This window comes from Microcaecilia unicolor, chromosome 1, assembly GCF_901765095.1.
Source record: "Microcaecilia unicolor chromosome 1, aMicUni1.1, whole genome shotgun sequence".
Classification (NCBI taxonomy): Eukaryota; Metazoa; Chordata; class Amphibia; order Gymnophiona; family Siphonopidae; genus Microcaecilia; species Microcaecilia unicolor.
In genome coordinates, this window is record NC_044031.1 from 633686231 (window position 1) to 633714083 (window position 27853).

Here is a 27853-nt window from a genome sequence, read left to right on the forward strand (position 1 = left end):
AGAGAGGAAAGCGGATGTAAAGGTCTCAGAAAGAGAAATAAAAGAAGGTTTGTTTTGTTACTCACTGTAGAGGTTTCTCGCCTGTGTGAATCATTCTATGCACAGCAAGGTTATGGGAGCTCTTGAAGGCGCGGGCACAATATTCACAGATGTAATCCCTTTGGTCTGTGCAAAAAAAACAAGAAAACATGATATGGTCTCAAAGAAGCAATGAAGTCAAGGCAGAAAAAGGTGAGCCTGAGATAGAGGAGTAATGATGGAAACAGACATGGGAGCAGAGAAGGGGCCCAAGATGAGCAAGCAGGACAAAAGAATTATTGATGTGTGGAGGTGGGAAAGAACAAACGTGAGACAGAAAGGACAGGCACACAGATAAGCATGGGATTAGAAGACAGATTAACAAGGAAATAGAAAAAAAATTGCCTACCTCTAATAGGTATTATACTACAAAAGAAAAATGAGCTACACAGATTGGACACACCACCTCTGTCACACACACTAACTAGGACTTGGGACAAAGCTGGTTTTTTTTTATATTGTTAAAATTTAAGTTTTACTCTACATTTACATTAAGAAAATCCAAAATATATACAAATCATACTACTACTTCTTATTACAGCGCTGTACTCTTGAACATGAAGAGACAGTCCCTGCTCAACAGAGCATACAATCTAATCAGGACGACAAACAGAACAAATAAGGGATAAGGGAATTAATTAAGGTGGGAATGATAAAACAAACATGGGTACTGAATAAGTGAATATGGGTTAAGAGTTAAAAGCAGCCTCAAAAAGGTGGGCTTTTGCCCTAGATTTGAAGACGGCAAAAGATGGGGCTTGATGTACTGATTCTGGAAGTCTATTCCAGGCGTACGGTGCAGCAAGATAAAAAAAGGAACTGAGTCTGGAGTTGGCAGTGCAAGAGAACAGGTAAGAGAGATTTACCCAATGAAAGGTGCTTCCGGGGAGAAGTTTAGGGAGAGATAAGAGTGGAGAGGTACTGAGGAGCTGCAGAGCGAATGCACTTGCAAGTCAATAGGAGTTTGAACTGTATGTGGAAATGGATAGAGAGCCAATGATGTGACTTGAGGAGAGGACTAATATGAGCATAGTGACACTGGAGGAATATAAGTCGTGAAGCAGAATTTTGAACAAATTAAAGGGGAGAGAGATGGCTTAGTGGGAGACCTATGAGAAGCAAGTTGCAATAGTCTAAGCGAGAGGTGCTAAGAGTGTGGATAAGGGTTTTGATAGTGTGCGCAGAAAGGAAGGGACACATTTTGGTGGTATTACAGAGAAAGAAATGACAGGTTTTAGCAGTCTGTTGGATATATGCAGAGAAAGAGGAGTCAAAGATGACCACAAGGTTACGAGCTGTTGAGACAGGGAGGATGAGTGTGTTATCCACAGAGATAGAGAATGGGGGAAGAGGAGAGGTTGGTATAGTGGGAAAGAAGAAGCTCAGTCTTGGTCATGTTTAGTTTTAGATGGCAGTGAGACATTCAGGAAGCAATGTCAAACAGGCAGGCTTAGACTTGGGACTGGATTCCTGCTGAAATTTTCTGGTGTGGAGAGGTAGTTCTGGGAGACATCTGCATAAAGGTGATACTGAAAAACATGGGAAGAGATCAGAGCACCAGGGGAAGAAGTATAGATAGAGAAAGGAAGAGATCCCAAGACAGAGCCCTGAGGTACATCAATAGATAATGGGATAGTAGTGGAGGAGGATCCACCAGAGTATTCAATAAAAGTGTGATGGAAGAGATAAGAAGAAAAGCAGGAAAGAACAGAGCCCTGAAATCCAAGTTAGGACATCATATCAAGGAGTAGGCGGTGTTCAACAGTGTCAAAAGCAGAAGATAGATTGAGAAGGATGAGGATAGAATAGACATCTTTGGATCTTGCCAGGAACAGATCCTTGGAGACTTTAGCAAGGGCTGTTTCAGTTGAATGATGAGGTCAAAGGCCAGACTGAAGTGGATCAAAAATAGCTTGAGATGAAAAAGCCAAGACAACGGCGGTGAACAGCATATTTAAGTGTTTTGATAGGAAAGGGAGGAGGGAGATGGGGCAATAGTTGAAAGGACAGGTACAGTCCAATGAAGGTTTTTTGAGGAGTGGTAACTATAGCACGTTTGAAGGCATCAGGAATAGTTGCAGAGGAAAGTGAAAGCATGAGGATATGACAGATAGAAGGGATGACAGTAGGAGAGATAGTGGTAAGTAGATGGGTGGGAATAGGATCAGAGGAAAAGGAGTCAGTTTGGAGGAGGAAAGAAAACGTGCAGTTTCCTCTTCAGTGATTTCAGAAAAGGAAGCAGGGGTTGAAGGAGGGATGAGAGAATGGACTGGGAGAAGGAGAGGTGGAGGTGACTTGGCTGAGAAGGCTAATCTTGTGAACCTTATCATGAAAGTACTCAGCCAGAGTCTGGGGAGAAAGTGAAGAGGGGGCTGGAGGTGAAGGCAATTTGAGGAGAGAGTTCAGTGTGGCAAAGAGACGTTGAGGGCTTGAGCCAAGAGAGTTTGTCAACTGGATGTAGAAGTCCTGTTTGGCAAGTGAAAGAGCAGACTGGAAGAAGGCCAGCAAGAATCTGAAATCATGAGAATCAAAGACTCTGGTTTCCACTTAGCCTGGCACCATACAACGCATTATACCATCACCGACTCCCCCACTACTTACAGCAATATCTCCAACACAACAAACATTAAACTGTCACTATCCCATTCCACCACATCACCCATCATTTACCTGTCACCAGCCACAAAATATTCATCCATTTGGTGCATAAGCTTATACAAATCACCAATGTTTTACTTTATATATTAAGTGGACATAATCTTCACACAAGTGTAAACTTTCTGGATGAGATTAATACAAAATTTAGGCCCATCACAGAAAATACCTTTCTTCACATTCTGCTCCCCCCCCCTCACTAAAAAAGACACACACACACACACACACACACACACACACACACACACACACACACACACACACACACACACACCATAAAAGACCACATTTTTGCACAGGACTACTATTAATTCCTTCCCTGACAAGTGAAAATAGCAAGTAGCTATGCACATTTACTTTTATTATACAGATAGCTAAGTGCCAACCTATTCAGAGCTTTAAAAATAAACACTGAATGCAAATTTCATGAATAGGCAAAGGAAAAGCACTCATGGCAATGGGACATGATCTATTCTTCAATCTTTGTAATCACTAGAGAGCTCGCTGTCTCACACCCATATAAGCAGTTAAAATAATCCAGCCTTTTCAACATCAATGTCTGGCCCAATGTCAATATGGGGCTGATGCTCAAAGCTTACAGTGCTAGCAACATCTAATTTAAACTGGTTCTAACCAGTCTAGCGATCACATTATTCAGCATCTAATGCACAAAGAGGTTCTGTGTGATTTTAAACCATTTGGGGTAGCAGCTAACGATAATACTATGCAAAAATATTACAAACTAATAGTAAAAACATTTTTAGCTATATTGAAAGCAAGTAGCTGGCAAAAGAATTTGTTGGATCGCTAGATGAGCAAGGGGTAAAAGAAGCACTCAGGGTAGACAATGCCATAGCAGAGAGATTAAATTAAAGATGTGGGAGAGATACCGGTGCCAGAAATGGCATTCAGTGCTGACAAGTCAGAGAAACTGAATCAAATCTCTATAAACATGAAAGATGTAATGGGGCAATCTGACAAACTGAAGAGTAGCAAATCGCCAGGACCGGATGGTATACATCCCAGAATATTGATAGACTTGAAAAATGAACTTGCAGATCTATTGTCAGTAATATGTAATTTATCTTTTTTTTTTTTGTTACATTTGTACCCCGCGCTTTCCCACTCATGGCAGGCTCAATGCAGCTTACATGGGGCAATGGAGGGTTAAGTGACTTGCCCAGAGTCACAAGGAGCTGCCTGTGCCTGAAGTGGGAATCGAACTCAGTTCCTCAGGACCAAAGTCCACAACCCTAACCACTAGGCCACTCCTTAAAATCAAGAATGTAACTGGAAGATTGGAAGGTTGCCAATGTAATGCTGATTTTTTAAAAAAGGGTTCCAGATGTGATCTGGGAAATTACAGACCAGTGAGCCTGATGTCGGTGCTGGGTAAAATGGTACAGACTATTATAAAGAATGAAATCACAGAGCATATTCAAAAGTATGAATTAATGAGACAAAGCCAACATGGATTTAGGGAAGGGAAATCTTGCCTCATCAATCTACTACATTTCTTTGAAGGGGTGAACAAATATGTGGATAAAGGTGAGCCAGATGATATTGTGTATCTGGATTTTCAAAAGGCATTTGACAAAGCACCTCATGAAAGACTCCAGAGAAAATTGGAAAGTCATGGGATAGGGGAGGTAGTGTTCTACTGTGGATTAAAAACTAGTTAAAGAATAGAAAAAAGACAGTAGGGTTAAATGGTCAGTATTCTCAATGGAGAAGGGTAGATTCCCCAGGGGTCTGTGTCGAGACCGCTGTTTTTTTTAACATATTTATAAATGATCTAGATATAGGAATAACTAGTGAGGTAATTAAATTTGCCAACAACACAAAGTTATTCAAAGTTGTTAAATTGGAAGAGGATTGTGAAAAATTGCAAGATGACCTTTTACAAGACTGGGAGACTGGGCATCCAATTGGCAGATGTTTAACCTGAGCAAAGTGATGCATGTGGGAAAGAAGAACTCGAACTATAGCTACGTGATGCAAGGTTCTGCGTTAGGAATCACCAACCAGGTGTCATCGCTGATGATACTTTGAAACCCTCTGCTCAGTGTGCTGCGGTGGCAAAGAAAGCAAAAAAGTATTATTAGAAAAGGAATGGAAAATAAAAAAGATGATGTAATAATGTCTTTGTATCACTCAATGATGCAATTGCAATTTGAATACTGTATGCAATTCTGGTCACCACATCTCAAGAAAGATATAGTGGAATTAGAAAAGGTACAGAGAAGGGCGACAAAAATGATAAAATGGATGGGACGACTTACCTATGAGGAAAGGCTGAAATGGCTAGGGCTCTTCAGCTTTGAGAAAAGACGTCTGAAGGAAGATATGATAGAGGTCTATAAAATAATAAGTGGAGTGGAGCAGGTAGACGTGAATCGCTTGTTTACTCTTTCCAAAAATAGTAGGACTAGGGAGCATGCAATGAAGCTATAAAGTATTAAATTTAAAACAAATTGGAGAAAGTATTTCTTCACTCAACGTGTAATTAAACTCTGGAATTCATTGCCAGATGTGGTAAAAGCAATTAGCTTATTGGGGGGTTAAAAAAGGTTTGGATAGCTTCCTAAAAGAAAAGCCCATAAGCCATTACTAAAATGGACTTGGGAACATCCACTGCTTATTAGGATAAGCAGCATAAAATGTTTACTGTTTTGGGATCTTGCCAGGTACTTGTTACCTGGATTGGCCACGTTTGGAAACAGGATACTGGGCTTGATGGACCTTCAGTCTGTCTCAGTATGGCAACACTTATGTAGTAAGAGCTCATTAGTATTAAAATGAGCATTACAAGAAATGCACAGACATTTCTGAGTGATGCACAGGAAGGACCGCTTATCTGGATAGGGGCAAACTAGAAAAAACAAATCTAAATCTTTAATGTGCAAAATTTTCCGTCAGGTCTGGAGCTGTCATGTGAGGGAGACTTCTGGGAGGAGCAGTCTGTTTGCATTTTTCAATAGCAAAACTTGTAGGAGAGCAGAGAACAGCTTTAGAGGGGCAGAGAAACAGCTGGGGGAGGGGCTTTTAGCAAGGAGGAATACCATTTTAAGAATTAGATTTATACTTCCGCAATTCCAAGCACCACAGCCCAGGCACTGTAGCCATCGCACAGGCAATGGGATATATAAAGTCTTAATTATCAAATGTTTTCTCAAACAAACAGGTTTTAAGTCCTGCTTTAAATTTTTGATAGGAGATCTCAAATCGCAAATTATAGGGTAACTTTTTCCAAATTATAAGTCCAGTAGCACTAAACTTAGAGGAACAAATATCAGCAGGCTGCAGCATGTCAATGTCTGCCCCCACAGCGCTCTTCTATGGCGTTTTTTTTCGTACCGAGGGCTTACCCAGCAGTAATCGGGCAATCCCGCTTGATGCCCAGTTACCACCAGGTTAGCATAGGAACCCTTGCCGCCTCATAAATAGGTGGTGGTAAGGGTTCCGCCAGGAAACAGCCGTACTGCTATTTCCTTTTTTAAAAAAATCCTTTTACTCGTTATGATAAAAAAGGGGCCTTGGCGCACAACAAATCCATGTGCCGACACCACTGCAGGGCCCTTTTTACCACAGCTTGGTAAAAGATGCACTAAGAGATTCTGTTGAATTGAATGCAAGGAATGAGTAAACATAATAGAAACAGAGAAAAACTTTTGTTGTGTATACTACGCACTCATCCTGCTGCCCTTGGAGAACACTTGTTACACAGATGAGTCTCAACTTCACTTTCTCTGAGGACAAACAGGATGCAGTATGCTTGATAATGGGAATCCATAACTACCAGACTGTCCTTAAAATAAAAAAAAAGGGGGGGGGGGGGGGAATTATTTTTGAGGCCTGCAGCACTCAAGACTAGTCAAAAAAAAATTTACATCAATCTAATTTTTTTTTCTTTTTTGAACAACTTGGGACAGAATTCTAGACCCCAAATAAGTTCTGAATGGCTGCCTAACCAAACTGGCTGTCGCATTAGTTGTCCTGTTCTAGGCAGTAATGTAATGTAAATGAGTGGACTGAAGCCCACATTGGAGCTCTCATGATTTCCTCAATTGAGGTTGACCTCAAGTGGACTACCAACACAGCTGTGACTCTAACACTGTTAGCTGTGACAGAATTCTTTAGACTCATCCCAGTCAGACATAAGCAAAGAAAATGAAGTCTGTTTACCAATTTGCGAGATGCATTTACCGACAGCAGCCTCCATCCTGTTGAGATCAAAAGAAAAAGCTGGGTGGACTTTCTATGTTTTAGTCCATTCCAGATAAAAGGTAAAGGTGTTTTCACAGTCCAGAGTGGGCAGTGCTCTTTTACCTTCATGGGCATGTAGCTTTGTGAAAAATGTTGGCAGAATGGTTAAGATGGAACGCCAACACTACCTTAGTAAGGACTTAAGATGTGTGCATAAAACCTCTCTATTGTAAAACTGTTTAAAGTGGATCAGCAACTCACTGACCCTGTGTGCTGAAGTGATTGCCAACAAAAACAGAACCTTCCTGGTCAGATAATTCAGACAGCATGTATCTAGTGGCTCAGTGACACAGTTGAAGGCTTGATATGAGGTTTTAAGAACAAGCCAGCCCCTCATGAACCAAACAACCAAGGTTGAGCAGAAACAAGCTGACCTTCTACCCAATGATAAACCAGCTGCACTGAGATGCACCCTTACGGAGTTGGTCTTGAGACCTGGCTCCAACAGGTGTAGAGATATTCAAGCAGTTTTTGTGTAGGGCAGGAAAAAGGATTTAGGACCTTGCCCTAACACCAGATGACAATCCTCTTCCATTTGAAACCATATGATCTCCTAGTGGAACCTCCTGGAAGTAAACAGAACTTGAAAGACACCCTCAGTAGTTCACTGGTCCATCTCTAACCTCTCAACATCCAAGCTGTGAGGGCTAGGAACTGAAGACCAGAATGCAAGTGTTGGAAAGCATTCCTGTCTAGCACGGATCTCTGGAGGCTACCTCCAAAGTACAGGGTACTAGATCTTTCGCAGCCAGTATGGCACAATGAGAATCATGGTTCCTGGATCCTGCTCAAGTTTCAGGAGAGGTGCTGGAGGATATGCATAAAGAACACCCTTCCCCCAATTTAGGAGAAAGGCATGTCTGCCATTTGACCACAATCTGGAGCAGAACTGCGAGACTTGTGACTGGCAAAAAGGTCTACTGAGGGGGTGCACCTCTCAATAGATCTTCTGGGCAGTGTCCATGTTCAAGGAACATTCATGTGGCTGCATGACCCAATTCAGTCTGCTCACCAAAAATGGTTGTTGTTCCCAGACACGTGACTCTGAGAACAATCCTGTGGGAGCTGGTTCATCTCCACATCTTGACTGCTTCCTAACACACTTGTGCTGCTAATCAGTTTACAATATTAAAAATAAAAGAACAGAACAGAAAATGGTACAAGAGGGAAAAAGGAAAAGGAGATCAAACAGGAGAGAAAGAGATCAAAGGGAAAAAGTATGAGAAGAGGTCTCTTAGCCAGGGGTAATGGGTAATAAAGCAGAAGAGGCAGATCAGCTGAGAAGTGAACCATATGCGACATTAAAAAGTCAGGTCTTAATTTACTTTACTACTACTACTATTCTATTAACCCTGTGCCACTCTGTTATTGGCACAGTACATTGCAACCTAATTGTCTATTTGGATCATGTTTAATTAAAACCTGATATATCGTCTTTCAAGTAAAATCACCAGTATATCTCTGAAAAACCTCCAAATATCCTTCAGCTCCAGGAAAATGATTTGGTGTTCCTTTCTCCTAAGCATACTACTGACTTTGAGGCGTGGAACCCACCTACAGGAAGGATGCATCTCTTGTTAGTATTTGCTGGGGTTGAGTCCAAATTACCAACACTTAGCCACCAACAGACAGATTCCTTCAGAGGATTTGCCACAGTGATGACATTCTGAAGGTCCCCCGTAGTTTGAATCCATTTGGAAGAGTACATTGAGCTTACCTCAAATTGAGGCATGTCATGGATGGTGGAGGCCTTATGCCTAGCCATCTCAACATCCTCCAAGTTGATACATGCTAACTCTGGTTTATCTCCTGAACCACTGAGGTGAGTCCTCTCTCTCTGCAGTGTTGGGAGGAAAGTGCTGGCTTGAATTGTGCCTAGCAGAAATCCAATGAACTCTAATTGATGGGAGAGGATGAAGTGGGAATTGCTTTAAGCTGAATCAGTTACTCTAGCACCCCAATGCCTGTGTGTATTATTTTGCTCCTCCACTAATTGTCTAGGTAGGGAAACACATACACACCCAGTCTGAATAGACACTGCAACTACTGCTAAACATATTGTGAAGACCCTGGGTACTGACATGAGTCTGAATGGCAGAATGTGATACTGATAGTAATATTTCCCCACTTGGAATCTTCCTGTGACTGAGATGTATCTGTATGTAGGTACAGGCATTTTTAAAATTTGGATAGCACAGTTTAGTTTTGTTTAATAAAAACTTGATATACTATCACAGTAAAATCATCAGATCAGTGTACAACAAAGTGTGAAAAGAACAACAAATCTTCTCAAGGAAAGAAAAGCTTAAGAAAGAGAAAAAAAATCTACTTCTTGAATTATAGGGAGCAAAGTAACCAGGGAAACCATTCCAAATTTCTTCTTGGTCAGATACCTGTTTAGAGCACTTACAGCTAGGAAGGGACAGAAATCTTCTCATCAATTCTGTGACCAGAAGTACTTGGAATAAAATCCCTTCTCAGTTTCCTCTGAGGTAACAGGTTTGATGCATTGGCCTGTAAAAAGGAAGATAATTCCTATCTAAGCAATTCCTGTGCTCAGAGTTTAATCTTGGATGATCTTAGTGGGCAATCTGAAAGTGTAGGGGTACGACCCCTGCCACTAAACTAGTGCAATACACAGCTTGGTCTACAGCCTGCTACAATCCAGAATCCTATTGTGCAACGCTAATGTTCCGATACATCAAACTTTGCTTAGACTTTGTCAATGCTTGCACTTTGGAAGGAAAGTAACTGTGACCCTGTTAACATTGTCTTGCATCAGCCAATTTGCAATGACATTTGTAAGGCTCTTGGTCACATTGACTCAAGACTGTATAGAGCCAGAATTCAGAGAACATTTCCAGAATGATGTCAAGAGACATTCTTGTGGTTTCTCAGGCCATTACATGCAGGGCACAATCAATTATCTAATTAGAGACATTGCCTTTATCAAACTCCTCTGAACTTATATCAGTTCACATCCTGGAACACCTCAAAGCATGACCGACCAGCTCCAGACCACCTTCAAATCCCGCTGTTCCTGAGGAAAGAGATTTTCCTCACCGCCAGGTTGTTTAAGACAAGCTCTGTACTTGCTATTGGGTAATAAAACAGGTGGTCTGATTGTGTGCCGTAGCGAGTGTATTTTACTCCAACTAGTTTCTGAAGTATTCATTCTAAAGCATTTAAAAAAATGTTTATTTCTAACTTGATTCTAAACTTACCTAGCATTTGTATATAACTTAAATCTTGATTTTCATTCTTGGTTATATTACATTCTTATAATTAATTAAGTTTTCATTGTTATTCTGGGTACTTGTGCAATGCTGTTTGGCAGTATATATGGGAGAGGTAAGAACTCAGATCAGCCTAGTTAGGGGGGGTACCTGATACAAAGATTCTAATAACAGAGTGCTTTAAAAAAAAAAAATTGCACATCTCTACCCACACTGTCCAGTAGGGGCCTGTGTGATTTCTCAATTACTCCTAAAGAAATCTGGAGGTACTATTGAGATATTTAAGAGAGATAAAAGATTATCTGGTATGATAGAACATATGTACTGCAGGTAGAATTGCACAGGTACAAGTTCCATGTTCTAGGTTAAGCTATTTTGCTGTTTTTACAGGGTTGGAGTTGTCCCAGAATATTATCTCGATGTTTATAAGGTAATATTTGGAGCAAGTCCGAGACTTATCAAGGTAGACAATTCCCTCTGAGGGGGGATTCCTCCCCCTGTCATTTCTGCATGCAGTTTTAATGGTCACATAGATCAAGAGACAGGCTTGAGACAGTATTTCTTTATAAATGTAGTACACAGAGGAGCTGCAAACGCAAGCATAAGACTGTGTCACATTGACCCATATTATTTCAGTCCATACTGCGTGCTTATTTTAAAATCTATCAGCATACATATCAGGACCTTATTGTATTTCATTTTTCTGCCAGTACTGCTTATTTAACTTCTGCTGTGCTGGGTTATTGCAAGATATGGCATTCCTGTAAACAGCAGTAATGGTAAAGGTATTACTGAATGTCATGATAGCCATGCCAGTAGCCAGTCAAATTGCTGTACTGGGCAACTTTGTGTCACAGCTAATAACAGACCTGAATCTGAGCTAGAAGGAGATAGGAGGGACACGACTACTTCTAGAACAATCTCGTAACCAGATTGCAAAAAGGCACAAGGCACCAGTAACATAGTAGATGACGGCAGAAAAAGACCTGCACGGTCCATCCAGTCTGCCCAAAAAGATAAATTCATATGTGCTACTTTTTTATTTGTACTGTCCTCTTCAGGGCACAGACCGTATAAGTCTGTCCAGCCCTATCCCTGCCTCCCAACCACCAACCCTGCCTCCCACCACCAGCTCTGGCACAGACCGTATAAGTCTGCCCAGCACTATCCCCGCCGCCCAACCACCAGCCCCGGCACAGACCGTTAAGTCTGCCCAGCACTAGTCCCGCCTCCCAACCACCAGTCCCGCCTCCCAACCACCAGACCCAGCACAGACCGTATTGGTCTGCCCAGCACTAGTCCCGCCTCCCAACCACCAGCCCCGGCACAGACCGTATAAGTCTGCCCAGCACTAGCCCCGCCTCCCAACCACCAGCTCTGCCACCCATTCTAGGCTAAGCTCCTGAGGATCCCTTCCTTTTGCACAGGATTCCTTTATGTTTATCCCATGCATGTTTGAATTCCGTTACCGTTTTCATATCCACCACCTCCCGTGGAGGGCATTCCAAGCATCCACCACCCTCTCCGTGAAAAAATACTTCCTGACATTCTTCTTGAGTCTGTCCCCCTTCAATCTCATTTCATGCCCTCTCGTTCTACCGCCTTCCCATCTCCGGAAAAGGTTCGTTTGCGGATTAATACCTTTCAAATATTTGAATGTGTGTATCACCCCTGTTCCTCCTTTCCTCCAGGGTATACATGTTCAGGTCCGCAAGTCTCTCCTCATACGTCTTGTAACGCAAATCCCATACCATCCTTGTAGCTTTTCTTTGCACCGCTTCAATTCTTTTTTACATCCTTAGCAAGATACGGCCTCCAAAACTGAACACAATACTCCAGGTGGGGCCTCACCAACGACTTTGTACAGGGGCATCAACACCACTTTTCTTCTGCTGGTCACACCTATCTCTATACAGCCTAGTAACCTTCTAGCTATGGCCACCGCCTTGTCACACTGTTTCATCGCCTTCAGATCCTCAGATACTATCACCCCAAGATCCCTCTCCCCATCCGTACCTTGCAGACTCTCACCGCCTAGCACATACGCCTCTCTTGGATTTCTACTCCCTAAGTGCATCACTTTGCATTTCTTCACATTGAATTTTAATTGCCAAACCTTAGACCATTTTTCTAGCTTTTTCAGATCCTTTTTCATGTTTTCCACTCCCTCTGGGGTGTCCACTGTGTTACAAATCTTAGTATCATCCGCAAATAGGCAAACTTTACCTTCTAACCCTTCGGCAATGTCACTCACAAATAAAGCTTTACACTCAGAACTAGAGCATATAGGATGATCTAAACTTGCTATTGTTGGCCAGGCCATTTGTCCACAGGTGGAATACAACATCAGTATTCCAAGACTTACACTCTCCTCTTGGATCACATTCAGTGCTTGGTTGGTACTTCTGGTAGCTGAGGATCATGAAAGGCACTTAACTAGGCTTGATCCTTTGAACTGTGTTCCTAAGTTAATGCCTCTGATAACAGTCTCCTAGCAGTAAGAATTTTCTGCTTTGCACTGATCAGTCATTGTTTTGGGGATGTCTGTTGGATTGTGTTACATTCCTTGCCTCTGGGTCCACATTAGTACTTCTTTTCTGAGCATCATAATGCTCCAATGTGGCAAAGGAATTATATAAGGGCAATGGTTGGGAAGGTGAATGCCTCTGTCACAGGTCGTAATCTATCCGAGCCTACTGAACATAAGTATGATGGCAATACTTACATACTGGGACAGAGCAAAGGTCATCAAGCCCAGCATCCTGTTTCCAAAACTGGCCAATCCAGGTTACAAGTACCTGGCAAGATCCCAAAACAGTACAATACAATTTATGCTGCTTATCCTAGAAATAAGCAGTGGATTTTCCCAAGTCCATTTTAATAAATACTGTGACCCATCTATTCCTCTGTTTTATTCTCTGTGGCAGTGCTGGTGGTAAATTGACTGGGAACTGGGAAATCCTAGATGCTTCCTTAACTGTAGACAATTCCTTCTCAAGGTTGATTTAACCTTTTATAGCAGATATTTGGAGACAGATGGGGCAAGCTCTAAGGTTCCAGATAGTTTGCCTTGGGACTAAAGCACAGCATGTATCCTATTTCATTATTGTAGTTCTTTCCCTGCTATATGATTTTAAATTGTAAACCACTCAGTAATGCGAGCCAGCTTGGACAGGAGGCGGGGCTGGTGGTTGGGGGTGGGGATAGTGCTGGGCAGACTTATAAGGTCTGTGCCCTGAAAAAGACAGGTACAAATCAAGGTAAGGTATACACAAAAAGTGGCACATATGAGTTTATCTTGTTGGGCAGACTGGATGGACCGTGCAAGTCTTTTTCTGCCGTCATCTACTATGAACGAAGGTCATGTTGATGTGATTCAGAAGTATGACAAGGTGAACAGTATTAAGGGATATGCATGAGAGGGATTGACCAATGTAGGGTTTATTGAAGGCTAGTAAAAAAGGCCTGTTTCTGACACAAATGAAACGGGAGCTAGCAAGGTGTGCCTCTCAGTGTGTATGTTTGAGAAAGTGTTTGTTAGAGTGACTGTGTGAGAGACAGAGTGAATGTGCAAGTGTGTGTGTGAGAAAGAGTGAGAGTGTGTGGCAGGGGCCCCCCCTCCGTCTCCCGGCCTCCTTCCCCCTCCCCCCTGTCTTCCTTCCCCCTTTCTCGTCCCCCTCCAGTTTTTCCTCTGCTCCCCCCTCCGAGCTTCAGGGTCGTGGCCTCCCCTACCTCCGCCCGTCATGGTCGTGGCCCCCCCTTCCTTCCTCCTTGCCACCCACGTTCAGGTTGCCACCCTCCCTCCCTCCCTCCCACTGTCAGGCTGTCTCCCTCCCACCGTTGTTCAGGCTGTCTCCCTGGCTCCAACGTTCAGGCTGGCTGGCTACTTGTCTCCCTCCCTCCCACCCTCCGACATTCTGGCTGCCTGCCTCCCTCCCTCCCTCCCACGTTGTTCCTGGCTCGCTCCATGAAACGCTGATACCCTGGTTTCTTCTTTTGTTCGCGACGCTCTTTTTGTGGGGACGCTCTGTTTGTGTTTGTTGCTCCGCCTCCGCACCTATGCCTTGTGCGTTTCAGCACTGGAGAGGCTGGCTGGCTAGCTGTGTCCCTCCCTCCCACCCTGTGACGTTCAGGCTGCCTGCCTGCCTCCCTCCCTCGCACGTTGTGGCAGGCTTGGTCCATCACACGGTGATACCCTGGTTCTTTTTTTGTTCGCGACGCTGGTTTTGTGGGGGCGCTCTTTTATTTTTTGTTGCTCCGCCTCCGCGCCTTGTCCGTTTCGCCACTCGAATGTCAGTGTTCCGCCCTTGACGTCATTACATTGTGACGCGAGGTCGGGGCAGACACTCATGGGGAAAAATTCCAATCTACACCACCTCCGAAGTTGCAGCTTCATTAGAATGTTGGGGTTGCGAATTATGTGCGAAAGGGGCGTGGCTGAGGGCGGGTCTATGAGCGACAGTGAGTGGTGCATGAGTGAGAGTGAGTGGTGCGGACAGCCTAGCCTACCAACAGGGCAGGGCTTCAGTGTTTCCCTGCCACAGACTGAGCTTCAGAATGTTGGAGGTGAGAATTATTTATATAGATTACTTGTCTCTTGATGTTCCTATATAGGGAGAGTTAACCTTGGGGTGGAAAAGGATATTAAGTCAGAACGTAGAAAGATATAGTAACTTAGAGGCTAGAACCTCTGCAAGTGAAAAGAAAGGGAGGGAGTATTTTTTTGTTCGTTTTTCCTTTTCTTTTTATAGGATAGATGGAGGTAAAGTAAGCAGATTATCAAGGAGATATTAAGAGAAGGACACACAGTTAACAGCAGATTAGAATCTATGAATCAAACCAAACAATATGAAAATTCACTGCTTAGCTCTCTGGCAGGCAGCAATCCAAGCAATCTGCCAGCCAATTGGAATCTATGAATCAAAACAAACAATATGAAAATTCACTGCTTAGCTCTCTGACAGGCAGCAATCCAAGCAATCTGCCAGCTAATTAGAGATTGTGGGTTTCCCTGAAGGTGACCCCCAACCTATTGGGATCAAAAGAAACAAAAAGCTGGGCGGACTGTCTGCAGGGCCTGGTTTGCTTTAAGTAAATGGCCAATGCTCGCTTACAGTTTGCTGTCGCCAGGAAGAGCACATGAAAAAAATGTAGGAAGACCTGATTGGCTCAAATGGAACTCAGACACAATCTTAGGCAGGAATTTAGGGCAACTGTGGAGAACTACTTTAGTATAACGAAATTTTGTATAAGTTGGATCCACCACTAGGGCCAGAAGCTCAATGACTCTGCGAGCTGAAGTAACATCCACCAAAAACAAGACCTTCCAGGTCAAGCACTTCAGATGACAGGAATTCAGTGGCTCAAAAGGAGTTTTCATCAGCTGGGTGAGAACGACATTGAGGACCTTTGACACAAGAGGTTTGACAGGGGCTTTGTCAAAAGCAAACCTCTCATGACGTGAACTACAGGCTGTCCAGAGAAGGGCTTACAGTCTACACAGTGATGGTAAGAACTAGTCGCACTAAGGTGAACCTTTACAGAGTTGGTCTTGACACCAGACTCAGAAAGGTGTAGAAGGTACTCAAGCAGGGTAAGTGTAGGACCTTGCCCTCACACCAGATGGCAAATCTTCTCCATTTAAAAGAATAACACCTCTTAGTGGAATCTTTCCTTGAAGCCAGCAAGACCCGGGAGACACCCTCTGAAAGATGCAACAAAGCAAATTCTAAGCTCTTAACATCCAGGCCCTGAGGGCCAGAGACTGGAAGTTGGGATGCAGAAGAGATCCCTCATTCTGCATGATGAGGGTCAGAAAACACTCCAATCTCCTAGGTTCTTCGGAAGACAACTCCAAGAAAAGGGGACCAGATCTGCCTGGGCCAGTATGGAGCAATAAAGATCATGGTCCCTCGGTCGAGCTTGAATTTCAGCACAGTCTTCCCCACAAGAGGGTTGGGAGGATACCAATACAGAAGGTCCATCCCCCAATGAAGGAGAAAGGCATCCAACGCTAGCCTATTGTGGATCTGTAACCCGGAACAGAACTGGGGGACTTTGTGATTGAGATGAGTGGCAAAGAGATCCACTGAGGGGGTGCCCCACACTCGGAAGATTTTACGGGCAATGCCCATGTTGAGTGACCACTCGTATTGGTTGCATGACCCTGCTCAGAGTGTCAAGCTGTTGGATTTGCCTGCCACGTAAGTGGACTTGAGAAGCATCATATGCTGGACTGCCAGACAGCCTCCTGACACAGGGGCATGATCTGGTACCCCCCTGCTTGTTGGTGTAGTACATTGCAACCTGTCTATTTGAAGGAGTATTTATTTATTAGTTACATTTGTATCCCACATTTTCCCACCTATTTGCAGGCTCAATGTGGCTTACATAGTACCGTAAATGCGATCACCAATATCGGTATGAACAATTACAAAGTGATGTAGTAGTAGAATAAGGTTCATGTGTAACAGACACAATAGGGAATCGTAGAGTGGAAGAGATGTGTTAAGTCCATTACACTCTTTGGTTTCGATTGTGTTGGAGGGTTCAGGCATTTAAGTTGGGTCGGTAGGGTATGCCTTTTTGAACAGGTCAGTTTTTAGTGATTTCCGGAAGTGTAGGTGGTCATATGTTGTTTTCACTAAGTTGGACAGCTGATTTCTGAAAGCCTTTAGAGAGTTCCAGATTCCTCATAGTTCCAGGAGGTTGATCTGAAGATGTGATTCCTGAGCCAAGTGCCCTGGGTGTGAAGCCCATCCACATGAGCTACCCACCCAAAAACAGGATGCATTTGTCATCAGCACCTTCTGGGGTTGAGGAATTTGAAATGGAATTCCCACAGTCAAATTGGACCAAACTGTCCATCAAAGTAGAGACTGAACCAACACTGGTCTTAATTCTGACGACATCTACTAGGTTCCCCGAGGCCTGGCACCACTGAGAAGCTAAGGTTCACTGGACAGTTCTCATGTAAAGATGTGCCATGAGTGCAATGTGGACAGTGGAGGCCATGTGGCTTAATCTCAATATTTTCTGAGCTGTGATCAGCTGGCTGGCTCAGACCCGAGAGGCAAGGGTGACAAAGGTGTCCACCCTCGGCACAGAGAGAAAAGCCCGTGCCTGCTGTGTGTCTAGCAAGGCTCCAATGAACTCCAATTGCTGAACGGGATAGAGATGGGACTTAGGGTAGTTTAAAATGAACCCTAGTAACTCCAACATGGTTTTCCACATGGACTCCTAAGCACCGTTCTTCGACATGCTCGTCACCAACCAATTGTCCAGATAGGAGAACACATGGACTCCCAGTCTGTGTAACGATGCTGCGACTACTGCAAGACACTTGGTGAAAACCCTGGGAGCCGATGCAAAGCCAATGGCAACACACGGTACTGGAACTGATGTGTCCCCAACCAAAATTGAAGATACATCCTGAACCTTTCTTTGACCAAGAAATTGTTCAGGGTCCTTAGGTCTAGAATGGGACCAACCCCCATGTTTTCTTGGTCACAAGGAAGTACCTGGAATAGAACCACTGCCCTTCTTCCTCTGGTGAAATGGGCCTTTAGAAGGGTGGAGAGTTCCACTAAGTACCTGCTTGTGCTGACAGCTGAACTGAGATGCTCTCAGTGGGTAATTTTGTGGTCTGATGCCAATGCAAGATGTAATCAAGATGGACTATTTGGAGAACCCACAGATTAAAAAGTTACAATGGGCAACCTTCTTGGAAAAAATTCAGCCTTCTCCTGACCAGTAAGTTGTCCGGTATGGTGACCTTTACTGAGGCTACGATCTGCTGGAGCTAGTCAAAAGCTTAGTGAGGTTATAGGTGCTCATTGTAGGCCTTGTTGAAGAAGAATGTTTTCAGAGATTTTCGAAAGATAGTTGTTTCGTTGACTGCTTTCAAGTCTGTGGGTAATGCGTTCCATAATTGCGTGCTCATGTATGAGAAGGTAGTGGCATGCATCAGTCTGTACTTCAGTCCTTTTGCAGCTGGGGTAGTGCAGGTTGAGAAATTTGCGAGATGTTCTTGTGGCGTTTCTGGGAGGTAGGTCCACGAGGTTTAGCATGTAGATTGGGGCATCTGCATGAATGATTGTGTACAATTGTGCAGATCTTGAACGCAATGCGTTCCTTCAGTGGGAGCCAGTGAAGTTTCTCTCTTAGTGGTTTTGCACTTTCATATTTAGTTTTTCCAAATATGAGTCTGGCGGCCGTATTCTGGGCAGTTTGGAGTTTTTTGATGGTCTGTTCTTTGCATCCGGTGTACAGTGCATTGCAGTAGTCTAGATGACTTATTACCATTGACTGTACCAGGATACGGAAGATGTATCTTGGGAAGAAAGATTTTACTCTTAAGTTTCCACATGGTGTAGAACACCATTTTGGTCGTGTTTTTCACGTGGGTGTCGAGAGTGAGGTTTCGATCAATGGTGACTCCAAGAATTTTCAAGTTTTGTGAGACCGGAAGGGAGCAGTATGGTGTGGTTATGGTGAAGTTTTTTGTGTTATGTTGTGAGGTGAGTACAAGGCTTTGTGTTTTTTCTGCGTTAAGTTTTAGTTGGAATGCATCTGCCCAGGTGTGCATTATTTGGAGGCTTTGGTTGATTTCGTTTATTTCATTTAGATCATGTTTGAATGGAATGTAAATTGTGACATCATCTGCATAAATGTAGGGGTTGAGGTTTTCATTGGCTAGTAGCTTGGCTAGAGGTATCATCATTAGGTTGAATAGTGTTGGTGAGAGAGGGGATCCCTGGGGGACTCCACACTCAGGTATCCATGGTAGTGATCTGTCCTCGTTCGTTGTTACTTGGTATGATCTTGTGGTCAGGAATCCTTTGAACCATTTGAGAACAGTACCTCCTACTCCGAAGTATTCTAGTATATGTATTAGTATGTCATGGTTAACCATGTCAAAGGCACTGGACATGTCGAATTGCAGGAGGAGGATGTTATCATCAGTCGCAATTGCTTGTTTGAATGCGTTCATTGTGGACACTAGTACAGTTTCGGTGCTGTGATTCGTCCGAAATTCTGATTGGGCCTCGTACAGAATTGAGTGATTATTTAGGTATTCAGTCAATTGTTTTGTCACTATGCCTTCCATGAGTTTGGTCATGAGTGGAATGGATGCTACTGGTTGATAGTTGGTTAGGTCCATTGTGCTTTTTTAAGTATCTTTCGGTAACAGAGTGAGTAGGATGTTTCCTTTATCCGTGGGGAAGAGTCCACTTTGAAGCCTGTAATTTATATGGTTCGTGAGGTCTGTTTTGAATTGTTTGGGTGCGGATATACTGTGCACCAAATTCCACAAGTATAGGCTCATGTAGAGCTGGTAAGACTGAATATGGAAGATGAGCAGAGGCCTGATACATCTTCCACCCAAAAGAATCCAGGGTTCTAGCTTCTCTGCCTGGGGGCACCGAAGCATAGTCCCTAGAACTCCTCACTCTTTTGCACGCAGATTCCACCAACAAGGAGTGATTAGGCAACCGAGGCTTGTGAAAGCCTGGGGGAACTCTGGATCTGATACACGTATCTTTTTGGGAAAGACAGGGTCCAACTGAAGGGACTCCGTTCTTCACCTGAATGTCTTTCAGGATCTGGTGAAGGAGGACCATCACAGCCTCTTTAGGAGGAGATTTGTAGTCCAGGACTTCGAACATCTCAGCCCTGGGCTCATCCACTGTCTCCAAATGAAAACCTGGAAAGAAAAGGCACTCATATGGAGACTTTCTCCTTTCCTCTGGAGGGGAGGGGTCAGAAGGGATACCATAGGACTCCGAAGTACCATGGGTCCTCATCAGACTCCCAAGAGCGCTCATCGGTGCTGGCAAAAAACTAATTGGATAGCCAAACCCAAGCCTGCCTCGAAACAAAGGTGTGTCTGTTCCACCCTCGAATCCAGTGAAGCTTTCTCCACCGATGTCAAGGGTCTGACAATATGGGCAGTTGTTGACAAGTGCTGCACACGACACCAGCACTGGAGTACTCACCACAGGCTGAGGGCCTTGCGGGACAGCAGCAGGAGGCATGGCTGGTGCAAGCACCCCAGACGCCAATGCACACTATTAGAAAAACCCCAAGAGCTCAGGGAGCATGGCTTGGATACGCTCATTAAGGGAAGGCTGGGGTGTCAGTTCAGAGAGACTGCTGAATTGCAGGGGTCAAGACGGATACTTGGTCCTGGCTGCGTGGAGACCCACGAATTGTCACCTCCTATATGGAGGAGCAGTCCTCCCAGTTCCGACGCTTCTCGGGGACCGAATCCTTCGTTACCCCGAAGCTCCCAGCAGTGTTGAGGGGGATCGATGCAAATGCTTCTTGGCCTCTGTTCAATGCTGGTTATCAATGCTCCTCAATGAGGATGATGTTGAATCTCCATGTCGCCCTGGGGTCAGGTCTGATGCTGACGAGTCCCGGGAGCCCTGCACAACGTTTGGCATTGACGCAGGTGGGTCTTGCACGTCCACTCCCAGAGTCTAAGTCAGGCCTTTCAACCATACGGACCGATGCACCCAATGCAACTCCCGTTGATGTTGACACTGAGGTTTTGGACCGGGCTTCAAAAATTCTCTCTCAGTCTCTCTGACCAGCTGGGTTCTTTTCTTTATATGAAGGCAAAGAACACAGTTAGAAGGCATGGTATGTTCAGGCCCCACTGAAGACACCAAGAGTGAGTGTCTTTGCCAGAGATGGCCCTATTGTACTGGCTACAGTGCCTTAAAGCCACAGGGAACCTTCAATGGCATGGAAAGGAAAACAGCCGCAACCAAACCAAATGGGCCCGATGGTGACAGGAAGAAAAGTGTAAGCATCTAAAAAATAGAGCCCGACAGGAGTTCAGGCCTAAGAGGGCCTACCAAGCATAGTAAACAAAGAAAAGTGAGGATAAACCAAACTAAAACTATAAGGGAAGGGAGGGGAGAATTTTCTAAATAAAACAAAAATCAGGTCAAAAGCCCTGAAGAGAAGGCACAAAATAAAAAAAAAATGTTTGCATACCAAACAATATGAAGAGTGTGGGACAATCGCATTCTCTCCTCACTGTCGATGAGAAGAGACTGATGGTCCCACGCTCTCGTGGTGGGCAGAAGGCACTCGCTCATGCATGGTGGGGACACTGCGCATACTCTTAGAGCTGTATTGGCTTGCTTAAGCTCCGCACCGGACGACATGGATGAAGTCACCCACGTGACATATGGCCTGCTTGTCCTCAGAGAAAAACTGTAATAATGTAATGTCATGTAATGCATGGAAGGAATTGTTCTCTAAATCTGAAGAGGCTGATGCCCTCCTAGATGAACTGCTGAGCTGTCCGATTCAGAGACAGACAGTGAGACAGAATTAGACACTGAAAGCTTTAATGGTACCTCAGTCTCCTTGTCAGCATGAAACATTATTCCCAATATTAGGCAACACACAGGCAGAATGTAAAACAGATAGCCCCTATAGCAGATGTGAAGGGGGGGGGGGGGGTTGATTCCCTTCTCTCTATGAACGAGTGGTCTGAGGGCTTGGCAAATGATGACAGTGTCTATATAATATGTGAGAATGCTGTTATCTATTACAATACCATCTTTATTTGAAATATTCCAACGCATAACACAATACTAAAGCACAGAACATCAGTCTATATCAGAGGAGTTTTACTTTTTTTGACTGGTTCAATAAAAGAACATCTTCATTATTGCTAGAAACTTTGATGATGGAACTAATTTTCTGCATCAGTAGATTATTATTTATCTTTGGAATCAACATCTTTAAAGTATTGACTATCTGAGGAGGACGACTCATTTGTGTTCATCGGACCGAGGGTTTTGTACAGTATTAGGATATATTGTAGTTGCTTTAGTATTATATTATGTATGTTGGAATATTATTATTATTATTACATTTGTATCCCGCACTTTCCCACTCAAAGCAGGTTCAATGCGGCTTACATAGTAAAAGGAATACAGAATATTATTAGAGGGTGAAAGTTAATTATACCAGAGTAAAAGACGAGATGAATAGGTAGAAATAGGCAATGGGGAGGGGAGTAAGGTGGGAGATGTAGTCTGGGTCAATTTCGTTGTCATGGGGTATTTGTAGGTAGATGATTCATAAGATTAATCAGGGCTGTTTGGATAGGCTTGCCTGCCGTTTTGCTTGCTGTTGAGGTAAACCAATCATATGCTAGTTTGAAGTGCATAAAACTTGTGCACTAATCAGAACAAACAAACTGGACATGTGAACAGAAGAATCTGTGCTGAGGGCACCTAATGCTGTGTGCATGTCTGAGCAAAACAAAAATGTTGGCACACATCTGCTCATGTGATGTGATATTATTCTGTGGATAAGTGTCAGCATCACAAAAGTCGCTTGTTTATAAAGGTTTTGTGATGCTAATATTTATGCACAGAACATTCCAGTATATGCACAGATACAACTGCTTTTTGCTTGTACATGTGTGCAGAACTGTCACCCCTATTCTGTCTTAAAAGCTGCAGCTGTTATGCTCACAGACCCCACTGCCGAAGAATAAGCTTATCCTTCTATTTCTTCTCCGACCTGGCATTCAAGAACTTGCATTGTGCTGCGTATTCTTCTACATTGGGGCCAAATAGCTAACAGCCTCTTTACCATTCATTTTAATATGCTTTGCACTGGTGTCTAATGTGAGGTTTTGTGCAGGTATAACTTCTATACAAAACCCTTCTCTGCATTGTGTGCAGACATCTCACTAACCACACACTAGCTTTCTGTATCAGTTCCTAAAATTTCAAACTAGTAAACAAATAGTTCTTTCCCTCCTCATTATTTGAAGCTGCCACTATGATCATGACCTGTAATGCGGCAGCTCCACTTTCCACCCTGCATTTTAAGACAGATCAGGGTCCTGTTTAAATAAGAACTATGCAAACGAGTATGATTATGATTGCTATTAATTACTGAATCACAGCAGCATCAGTGTATGTCTTGACATAACTTCCTAGTTTACTGATAGGGCTTATCTATATTTTGAGAGGAAATGGCAGTTGTACTGTTAACATTCTCCTTCAAGATATTAAGCAGATCAGAAAGGAGACCAGTTCTGGTAGAAGAAAGCAAGAGTGGGAGTGTGTGTGTGCGTAGTTGCCCCTACTGTTATCTAGGTCCTTGTTTATTTCCAATAATCCTCCTATATGATTTATTTATTTACTAGTAAAAAAGGCCCGTTTCTGTTAGAAATGAAACAGGCGCTAGCAAGGTTTTCCTTGGAGTGTATGTTTCAGAAAGAGCGTGTGTGAGAGATGGAGCGTGTGTGTCAGACAGAGAATGTGAGAGAGAGTGAGAGAGAGAGAGAGAGAGAGAGAGAGAGAGAGAGAGACAGAATGTATGTGTTTGTGCGAGAGAGAGAGTGTGTGAGAGACAATGTTTGTGTTTCTGTGTGACACTGTGTGAGAGAGAGGGACAAAGACAGTGAGTGTGTGAGTGAGAGTGTATGTGGCAGACAGAGACTGAGTGACTGCGTGTGTGGTGTGAGGAACCCCCTCACCCCCTCCCTCTCCCCTGCCCCCTTGCAGCCAGGCATGTGCAGCGACCCTCCTCTCCCCGTGTTCCCCCTGCAGCCACCCATGTCCAGCATCCCCCTGCAGCCACCCATGCCCATCAACCCTCCTCTCCCCCTGCTGTGTCCTTCCTGTCTCCCCTGCTCCCCCTGCAGCCACCCATGTGGTCTCAGGCCCCCCCCTCAGCATCCCTCCTGTCCCTCTGCTGGCACGCATGTGCAGCGTCCCTCCTTTCTCCCCTGTCCCCCCTGCAGCCAGCCATATCCAGCGACCCTTCTGTCCCCCTGCCCCCCCTGCAGCTACCCATGTCCAGCAACCCTCCTCTCCAGTGCAGCCACCCATTTCTGAGGACACTCCTCTCCTTTTTCCCTGTTCCTCACCTGTGGCCAGCCATGTCCATCGACCCACCTGTCCCCCCTGATGACCACCAACCCTTCTGCCCGCCCTGCAGTGTCCGTCCTGTATCTCCTGTCCCCCTTGCAGGCACCCATGTGGTGTGTGGAGCCCCATCCCTATCTCCCTGTTCCCTGCCCCCCCTGCAGCCACCCATGTGCAGTGACCCTCCCCCTGCTTCCTTCCAGCCACCCATGTCCAGCGAGACCCCCCTTCCCCCCCAGCCGGTGCAGCACCCAAAGAAAGCCCCTTGTCCCCCCCTTTGCGCATCACCCGACCCCCCCCCACCGTGGCACTTCACCAAGCCCCTCCCCCCCCTCATCAACCCCCTCGCCACCCGCAACCGCTAATACAAACTGTGTCCGGCGGCTGCTGCTTCTGCTATTCAGCAGCAGCAGCCCGTACATAAAGAAAACCAAAAAAAAAAAATCCTCCTAAAACGCACCTCCGTTGAGAAGCATCTCACATTGGCTGAAGTCTCAGCATGCGCTCCTCCTCTCCCCTCTGACGTCTCGGCGTTTCTCCGGGGTCTTCCGGCAGGGGCACTGACGTTGAGGGGAGAGGAGGAGCGGCTGCAGAGATGTCAGCCAATGTGAGATAGTTCTCCACGGAGGTACGTTTTAGGAGGTTGTTTTTTTGTTTGTTTTCTTTATGTACGGGCTGCTGCTGCTGAATAGAAGCAGCAGCAGCCGCCGGACAGAGTTTGTATTAGTGGTCGCGGGTGGCGAGGCGGTCGATGTGGGGGAGGGGGGGAGGGGCTTTCTGATGCCCCGTTGCACGGGTTGTTGTGGCGATGCGGCGGGGGGGGCACTTAGAGGTGCACCGTCGAGGCTGTTTGTGTGTGTGTTTGTGTTTCTGTGTGTGTGTTTTTGTGTTTGTGTGTGTGCATTTGTGTGTGTGTGTTTGTGTATGTGCGTTTGCGTGTGTTTGTGCGTTTGCGTGTGTGCGTTTGTGTGTGTGCGTTTGCGTTTGCATGTGTGTGTGCGTGTGTTTGCGTTTGTGTGTTTGTTTGTGTGTTTATGTGTGTGTGTTTGCGTTTGTGTGTTTGTGTGTGAGTTTGTGTGTTTATGTGTGTGTGTGTTTATGTGTGTGTGTTTGCGTTTGTGTGTTTGTGTGTGTTTGTGTGTGTGTGTTTATGTGTGTGTGTTTGCGTTTGTGTGTGAGTTTGTGTGTTTGTGTGTTTATGTGTGTGTGTGTTTATGTGTGTGTGTTTGCGTTTGTGTGTGTGTGTTTGCGTTTGTGTGTGTGTGTTTGTGTGTTTATGTGTGTGTGTGTTTGCGTGTTTATGTGTGTGTGTTTGCGTTTGTGTGTGTGTGTTTATGTGTGTGTGTGTTTGCGTGTTTATGTGTGTGTGTTTGCGTTTGTGTGTTTGTGTGTTTATGTGTGTGTGTGCGTTTGTGTGTGTGTGTTTGTGTGTTTATGTGTGTGTGTGCGTTTGTGTGTGTGTGTGTGGGGGGGGGGGGGTTGCGGGTGGCTTTTGTGGTCGTGTGGTTGGGGAGTTTGCCAGCAGTCTGTAGCGATTCCTAGGCAGGGGGAGGAGTACGGAAACACTCCCCCTGCCTGGGTCGTTGTTTGTTGGAGGGGGTTGCCAGTTGGTAGGGGTGCCTTTATGGATCCCTTTACTCTCTGTGTTCCGCCCTCGAGGGCGGGGCAGAGAGACATGGTGAGTTGGATGGCTTCATCACCATGAACTTACGAACTGTTTAGGGATTTTGCAGATGGCTTCAGCAGGTTGTCTTCAGAATGTTGAGGTAGCGTTTTATGTACAGATGGGGCGTGGCTGAGGGCGGGTCTATGAGTGAGGGTGACTGGTCCTAGCCTATGAAGACTACAGGATTTTTGTGCTTCTCTGCCTTGGAGTGAGCTTCTCTGCCTTGGAGTGAGCTTCAGAACGTTCAAGGTGGGATTTATTAATATAGATTGCATTTGTATCCCACATTTTCCCACCTTTTTGCGGGTTCAGTGTGCCTTACAATATGAGTTAAATGTTAGAAATACAATTTGTTACAGATTGGTTATGGATTACATTGTGCAGAGTTATGCGAAACAATTGAGGTGTCGTTAGGGAATGTAACAATGGAACATAAACATTGAAACTTTGGAAGGAAACACTGGGAGCTTGGAGGGCGGTAAAAAGGCATGAGGACATATGGTATATATCTTTCTGTGAGTAAAGGTATGAGAGATGTGATATTACGGGAATGAGAATTCAGAGGTGAATGTATGATGCATTAGTGAACATTAAGTGTGGCCTTTATGTGTTTTGTTTCTTTCCGTAAATTTTTTCGAAAAGATGGGTCTTCAATAATCTGCGGAAAGAAGCTTGCTCGTTGATTGTTTTTAAGTTGCGCGGCAGTGTATTCCAAAACTGCGTGCTCATGTGAGAAAAGGTTGACGCGTGTAGCGCTTTGTATTTCACGCCCTTGCAATTGGCGAAGTGGAGGTTAAGGAAGGTTCGGGATGATCTTTTGGCGTTTCTGGTTGGTAAGTCTATCAACTCGTACATGTAGGCTGGGGCTTCGCCGTGAATGATTTTGTGGACTAATGTGCATATTTTAAAAGTGACGCGTTCCTTGAGTGGGAGCCAGTGCAGTTTCTCTCGTAATGGTTTTGCACTTTCATATTTTGGCTTTCCAAAGATGAGTCTGGCTGCTGTATTCTGTGCTGTTTGAAGTTTCCTCAGTATTTGTTCTTTGCAACCTGCGTATAGTGAGTTGCAGTAATCCAAATGGCTGAGCACGAGGGATAGCACTAGGCTGCGAAAGACGGATCTTGGGAAGTATGGTCTTATCCTTTTCAGTTTCCACATGCTGTAAAACATCTTTTTTGTTGTGTTGTTAGCGTGAGTTTCAAGCGTTAGGTGGTGTGCTGGGCATTACTGAGCAGGACTGAAAGCCACCAAATATTGTACAAACCTACTGTCACAGGACTCACCAATGTGATTTCATATATACATATTTTTGAAATAGAGTACCCTCAGATATTTTTCCACTATTACTGCAGACAATGAAGCTGCTACATAGTGGTATAGCACTTCTTTCATTGGGTTACTCTACAATTGTATAGGGAAACTTTTTTTTTTTAAATATTTTCTTTTGCTTCCCATCACCATAGTGCTATAAAACTCACACCAACTTTTAAAAATATATATATATGGTGAAGAACTGTGCACTTATCTCGCCTCGCTGAACACTACTGAATTCTCTTTGTACCTGATACGTCTTCCCCTGGAACCGCCAGACTCCGCGGGTTTCAGTCACTTTCCTCAGGGACAAGGGTTAAGGCCAAGGAGTCCTTTACAACCAAAAAATTGCGAGACTTACTTCCCCATAGTAAAACATGGCTTATAAAGGTGCCTCCAATCATGTGAGGGACGGAAGTATTCTTGAAGTGACGTCAGAATCAATCAACAGAAAACTTTATTAAACAACCAGAACAACTCCCTCAATCTCAACTAAAAACAAGGGAGTTTAAATCATAGCATTCCATTCCACAGTTTCATTAAGTCCTTGGGTATTAACAGTTTTTAAAGTAAAAATCCACCACTGTTCACGACGGTCAGCATAGAAGTCCGGTCCATCCCCAGCACGGTAGATGGAACATGATCAATAATGATCCAATGTATGATTAAATTGTTCACAGTGCATAACCATAGGGGCAGTAAGAGTTTTCGTCGCCAATCGACTTTTA

At 44.4% G+C, this 27853-nt stretch overlaps 1 protein-coding gene across 1 annotated transcript in view; it reads right to left on the minus strand.

Moving 5' to 3' along the window:
- The window catches only part of ZFP91 (ZFP91 zinc finger protein), a 503483-nt gene that overhangs the window by 2379 nt on the left and 473251 nt on the right, over window positions 1-27853 (minus strand). The window contains 1 exon segment of the mRNA XM_030221066.1: window positions 66-165. Coding sequence (XP_030076926.1) covers window positions 66-165 — 100 coding nt within the window.